This window comes from Gadus macrocephalus, chromosome 23 (genome assembly GCF_031168955.1).
Source record: "Gadus macrocephalus chromosome 23, ASM3116895v1".
Taxonomy (NCBI): Eukaryota; Metazoa; Chordata; class Actinopteri; order Gadiformes; family Gadidae; genus Gadus; species Gadus macrocephalus.
The window spans coordinates 6,019,441-6,026,246 of record NC_082404.1 but is presented as its reverse complement, the minus strand read 5'-3'; the positions used below and the strand labels follow the sequence as shown (position 1 = coordinate 6,026,246).

Below are 6,806 nucleotides of genomic sequence, written 5' to 3'. Positions count from 1 at the left end.
AGCAATGCATGAAAACATCAGTAGTGAATGCTTTCCTCCTGTCAAAACCTGTCATCACAGATCATTTAAACATGGTACATAGTACAACAGAAATGTAACGAGTACAGTCATGACAAAATACTTGATTGAGCAGTTTCCCATCCTCAATTGAGGTATTTAATACATGATTACAACAATTAACAGTTAATCAGGACCCTGTGCCTCCAGGGGGAACTATTCAGTTCCATAACTCAACACTCCATCCAGCATGAGGATGCTTGACCTAATTTTGTGGATGTTTGTACCATATTTCTCCTCCATCTTGTAATTGCATTATTGAGGCGGAGCGAATGCAATTTGGCCTGCGTCTCTCAATCTGTTCCTTTGAGGCGTTTTAAAGTGCTGCAGTGCATATTTCTGGGTCTGCTGCTAACATGCTAGTAGCGAGCTAATGAACATGGTAATTCTTGGCCCTTTGATGATGATCTTGAGTTGACACACATTGCGTCTCCGATATTAATTCCATGAAAAATGTATCAAATTCCAGTTAAGGGTTTAATTCCAATATGCTATGTTTTTGTTCACCAAACTTTTTTTAATTCATGAACCCGGATATGTTGCTCCTCTTGCCAAAAAACGGTTAATTATTTTTCCTCTGATGGCCAAAATAACAGCAATTGGTTAGAACAGCTACTCTAAGCTATACACTGTGAAATGTGCTTCATTAATGTCAACCAATTTTTTTAATAAAAAAAACTAGATTTGTATTTTTTAATCCCACGGATGCTACCTCTATCTATTTTCTTTCCCTTAAATATTTTTTCAAAATCCTATGCAGTTCAAGAAATGGTAACTTCTGAATGTGACAGTTCAAACGGGCGGCCAACAGTGTAGTAAAACTCTACACATTTCAAGACGATCTTCCCACACATAAAGCGCTACCCTCCCCTTCTTACCCAAAGTCATGAAAATGGAATGATCTGTTTCTTCAATGAGCTACTCTCTAGGGAAAAAGGAATTAATAATTAGCTTCACAGAGAGCTAGCGATGATGAGCTTTTGACCCATTTACACTCAACAGGGGGGCCCTCTTCCTTGCACCCAATGCGCCGGGTGTTCCCATTACCCCATAATCAGCGGAGAACAAGCACTTCCCAAAATGTCCTCTCATCTACAGGCACACACCGCGCTCCCGCTGGGCCCCCTCCTGTTCCTGGTGAAGGCGCTCTCCTGTTTTAATTGAAAGATTGTTCCCCGGTTGCACAGGCTCCCCGCTGAGATTTAAAAAAACAAGGAAACCCTCTATTGTTTTTCCAGCAGTTTCGTCAGCTCCTCGCTCTACTCCCTGTAGTATGCCACCAGGTTCACCTTAGGCCTGGCAACCGTGACCGTGGAACCCTGGGATGCCACCTTGAATGCCGGTACGTGATTGGCCCTCTCGGAGGTGTCCTGGTCGGATGGGTGAGTGGGCGGAGCCAGGGACTGGGGCGGGCCCGAGAACTGGCGGGTTTTGTTGTTGCCACGGCGACCCGTATGCACGGACCTCGACGTTTTGTAGCTGGAACCCCGCTGGGGCACGGAGCAACTCAGGAAGGCCCGGAAGAACCTGTAGAACTGCACGCACGCACGCACACACACGCATGCACGTGAAGACAAATGCACGTCAACGCACACACAAAAAAAGACACATACACGCAAACACATAAGACATAAAGAAACACATACACAGTTTCCATTACCGTACAGTTACCATTACCGTATTGGTGTCTAAGAGGACTTCTTAGTCCAGTACAGTTCCCAACCTCTTTGGGAGCGTGACTTCCTTTATAAGTCCGGACTTTAAGTCCAGAACCTGCTTCCACAGGTTCATGGTTTCAACCCTACCACCACTGCGCCACGATGAGGGGCGAGCGGTGGTTCGCTCGCGGCCAGGATTCGCTCGGCAGTCCGTTGGGATATACGGGGGGGTCTTTTCAGACCTTCACCTCTTTAAAGTTGACTCACAGGCGTGCCATCAACTATCTATAGCCTATAACTCCTCAATCCCCCGCCAGCCCGTATGGCTATCAGTGGACAGAGCGATGGGGGTCCCGACCCCGAGGCTGTGAAACGCTGTGTCAGGGCTTGTGTTCACATCATGTGTTCTGTTCATTTGCTCCGTGCAGACGGCCTATGGTGCGGATGCACGGAGAGGCAGCGAGGGCTACCAGTTGGAAAGATCAGAGCTTTTCAGAACAGCTATTTCTGGTGGTCTATCTGGTGGTCTATTCTGAGCTTAATGATATATCCGACGCTATTATATCACAAGAGAGAGGGTTTTTAATGGTGAAAAACAATTTCAAATAGATACAAATAGAGTGATGCTATCTTGTCATAGAAATTGTCAAGATATTGTCGTCTAAGAAACCAGAACCAATTGCAAACAGTTTTCTCTTTCGCAGCACCTGCACTTACACGCCAACTCTTTGACAGCGCTGCCAGAGAAAAACCTTTTATGGACACTCTCCCTTAAGCAGCCCTTTCCTAGTTTGGTAAATCTCGTTCCATGTCATTATGTTGTCGTGCCTCCATGTCAAGCCAGCAGACAGCAAGCACCTCTGGATAAACGTAGTGTACTTAGTATACTTCCATTGTCCACGTATACTTATAGTACTGCTACATTTTCCCAGAGTGCCACGGGACAAAACCAGCCTCTACTCCAACTCTTTTACCTCGAGGACCACTTTCCTATCTCAAGGAAAACGTGGGCGGCCCACAGCAGACCCGAGATAATTTTTTTCCGCAACCCAATCAAAACCCCAATTTTCTAAATAAGATATATGTATTGCATCAGAAAAATAAATAAATTGTTTTGTAACTAAAAAACTGCTACTCTAGTCAAACTTGCCCACATTGTGGACCCTTCACGACGTGAATCTGTGAGAAGTGGAATTGTATATGTATGGAGCCTGCACGTTGGTAGTATAAAAGGAACTCAAAGTAAAAGGTGGAGTAGCCAGTTTGGAGAAATCAGAGTACGATTTATTGTTAAGGTATCTGAGTGAAATAATTCCAGACCTCCCTTCAGGCCTCCCATCTAATCCACTCCCTGAATAAAATACTTCTCGCTAGCTTTAGCAGTAGGTCAGCCAAGCCCTTTGGAGGACTCCGCTCATGTGCAATGAAAGGCCGGGCAGAGAGCACGAAGGCTGCAGGGTAGGTAGACAGACAGGCAGGACAATAAAGTATGTTTCAACAGATACAAGTACCTTTAAGGTATCTTTTCTCTGAGAGAGAGAGAGAGAGAGAGAGAGAGAGAGAGAGAGAGAGAGAGAGAGAGAGAGAGAGAGAGAGAGAGAGAGAGAGAGAGAGAGAGAGAGAGAGTCCTAGACTGAGACCTAGGAAGAGAGATGGGAAGAGAGAAGGACTGTGAAGGTCAGTGGATTAGTCTGGGATGAGGGAGGGATGAGGGGTCTCAGATGAAGGGATGAGAGAAAAGGGGGATTATCCCCTGAGCTTCACCACAGAAAAGCTAGGTGAGAGCACAGCCCACCATTGTGTATGTGTGTGTGTGTGTGTGTGTGTGTGTGTGTGTGTGTGTGTGTGTGTGTGTGTGTGTGTGTGTGTGTGTGTGTGTGTGTGTGTGTGTGTGTATTTGTGTGTGTGTGTGTGTATTTGTGTGTGTATGTGTGTGTGTGTGCGTGTGAAACCTTCTACATGAATGTAAATCATGTACAGGTTAAAGTGCTTCTAGAAATCAAAACATCTGAAGTCTGAAAGAGGCTTGTCTTTATCATTAAAATGAAAAACCCCAACAACAGGTCCGTCTCCATGACAGTGTGGCGTCTGGGAGTGTGATGGGAGCATCCCTGCACCCGCCTGATCGTCCTCCCCTTCTGTCATGTCGAGGGTGGACACGGCCATCGACTCCATGCACACACACTAACACACACAGCTCCTTTAGTGTGTGACATCATCAGAGGGGGAGAAAGAGAGAGAGAGAGAGAGAGAGAGAGAGAGAGAGAGAGAGAGAGAGAGAGAGAGAGAGAGCACCGCTATCCAAACATCATCAGGGACGTCAGGATTGGAAATCACACCTCATCATCCACACCTCGAAAGCTAAGGGTATTTTAGCATTACCATTGAGCTAGACACACACACACACGTGGCTCAGGTTCAACTCCGCACAGCACTTAAAGTCTTCAACTCGCCTCAACACACCTTTGCCATGCTCATGGGCTGGGAGGAACTGAAGACTGAAAGGGTCACACAGATCTGGGTGTGCGTGTGTGGGGGCGTGTGGACGTACGTGCCTGCATGCACGCATTATTCATGCACACTTTCAGAAGTTTCACTTCTCAAAGTTTCAGAAGGTTTCGCCGCTAGAGTCCGAGTCGAGCTTAAGAGTCACCTAAAAGCAGGGGAGGCAACCATCCCGGTCGCTGTAATAGCAAGGCTGTGGTTCAACAGAGATCAAAGAGGGTTATACGTTAGTGACTGAGATAGAGAGAGAAAGAAGCAGAAGAAGCAGTGTGTGTGAGTGTGTGTGTGTGTGTGCGTGTGTTTGTGTGTGTGTGTGTGTTTTTGCGAACACGAGTGAAGTGAGAAAAGGTCAGAGCCGCAGAATATCAAACTTCCCTTACGACATCGTGATCAAAAGGCTGCCTTCCTTATGCAGATTAAATGTTACTTCTTCTCTCCCCGCCGTCCACCTTGGTAACCTTCACCTGGGTCCCGCCTTATCGCCTCCATTGAAATGATATATAATATTTACTTCAGTTATCTCCAATACTCATATTTCCTTAAATGTCTCCCCTGCCTTCCCTCCTCCCTGCACCATTCATATGCCTCTCAGTTCCTTTCCTTTTTTCCCTGTCCTTTTCCCTATCTTCTGATTAGTATCATCTATTGCTCTCTCTCCGTCTTGGGCTCATGTGTTTCTAGCATTGACATTTTGGCTTTAATTTCTTAAAGGTCAATTTTACTTTTAGTCTCCAGGAAAATAGCGTGGGAGATGAACTTCATAAAAGTGCTTTCATACGCACTGCATAAACACCAAAGAAGACAAATTGCCGTTTTGCGATTTTTTCATTTATATATTTTTTATTGCATTCAATGCTGCACTTTGTCAAATTAATTGTTTTGTTCCTTGTTTCAAACCGAACCGTCTGGTCACTAAGTTGCCAGATAGGCTGCAACTCTCCCCTTAATCACCCTTTTTAGTCCATCTTGTACAGTCATGTTCTTATAAAAGGGTGTGTGTGTGTGTGTGTGTGTGTGTGTGTGTGTGTGTGTGTGTGTGTGTGTGTGTGTGTGTAGTTTCCACTAGTTTCAAAGTGGGAAATCTCCCAGCTTTCCTGCGACATTAGACAGAGGCAGACCCTGTTTTGGTCATAGTAGCTTGGATTCTGAGAGGTTGACCGTACTTGACAAACAAGGATGGCTACGCCTGTAATGAGAAGTATTTTCTTTTTATTTCTGCCACGGTCGTTGGTCATTTTAAGTAATGTAAATTTTAAATGCTGTTGCATTGCGCAGTCTTTTGGTTTGTGCAATACAATGTAAAGTTTGGGTGTTTGCTAATCTGCTAAAGAGGCTAATGTGGCTCACAATAACAATGACTCGCCAATGACTGTTCTTCCCCAACTCGCCATGTAGCGATGCCCACAAAGACAAACGGAAGCGCTATAAGTGCTACAAGCCAGGAAATCTTGTCAAAAGAACAATTTGTGCGGGTGGTGTACAGTACAGTACAGTACAGTTATATGCTCCTATAACGGCTAGCCGTTGGGAGTTGCTGGACCGGCCCAATTGTCGATGCAGCGATGAAATTCATTTTGTAAATTTCGAAAAGTAAGATGCATCTCGAACACACCATTACTTCAGTCTGGCCGATCTGGCATACCAATCTAATCAAACCAGTTCGACTAATCGGAAGACAAGGAAGCGTATTAGAAACAGTGGGAAATGTCCACACTATTATGACTATATATATCTATCTCTACCAGTACACTGACTATATTTACTTTAGTTTATAGTCAAATGTAGCTTACAGTTTAGCCTTGTTCATAGTTTAGTTAAATTTGGTTGCGTTTAGTTTGGATTGGTTAAGTTGAGATTTACTTTTTCTGGTCGGCTGCACTAATTTAACTGTGTTAATTAGACACCTTGCTCTTAATGGTGACCTTAGCAAGGCATGAGGATCATAAAATCAAGCATGGATGAATTGAATATTATATAAAGAGATTAGTGTTGGGAGGATACAGATAATGAAAGATGGAGAAGGAAAGAAAGGCTGACCGTTAGACAAAAGAGCAGGCAGAAAGATAGATAGATGGATGGATGGAAAAGGGTTAGAAAGATAAATATCTTGAACAAGACAAGGAGAAAAAGGCAAAACCACAAAAACACAAACAAAAAACAGAAAGTAACAAGAGTAAGTAACGAGAGACGGAAGACGCCATGTGACAGAAGAATGACAGATATATACAAAGAGAGGGAAAATGACAGCTGACAAACCCGATAAGAACTAGGACATTTTCCCATGCCAATACATTTTTGATTTGAAATACAGAGAGAAAGACAGAGAGAGAGGGAAAGACAGAGAGGGAGAGAGAGAGAGAGAGAGAGAGAGAGAGAGAGAGAGAGAGAGAGAGAGAGAGAGAGAGAGAGTGTCTGACATTATCTCACAAGAGAGGGAGAGTGAGAGAGCGAATCGACTTTGGGTTAAAATTACCCATGCCAATTCTCGTCTTTCTAATTATTCAGCTTGTTGACTCTGATTCATCAAGGGCCTGTTTCATGACAGTAAGCATGATTTATTCATGGCACGGCCCTTGAGACTTCTTA

General features: G+C 44.4%; 1 protein-coding gene across 1 annotated transcript in view; it reads right to left on the bottom strand.

The window, feature by feature from the left end:
- Positions 1 to 1,316: 1,316 nt before the first annotated feature.
- LOC132452907 (rhodopsin-like) overlaps positions 1,317 to 6,806 on the bottom strand; it is a 10,857-nt gene continuing 5,367 nt past the window's right edge. Inside the window, exons 2-3 of the mRNA XM_060045742.1 lie at positions 4,179 to 4,270; positions 1,317 to 1,592 (exon numbers count right to left, since the gene is read on the bottom strand). Coding sequence (XP_059901725.1) covers positions 1,317 to 1,592; positions 4,179 to 4,270 — 368 coding nt within the window. The remainder of the gene's footprint in view (positions 1,593 to 4,178; positions 4,271 to 6,806) is intronic.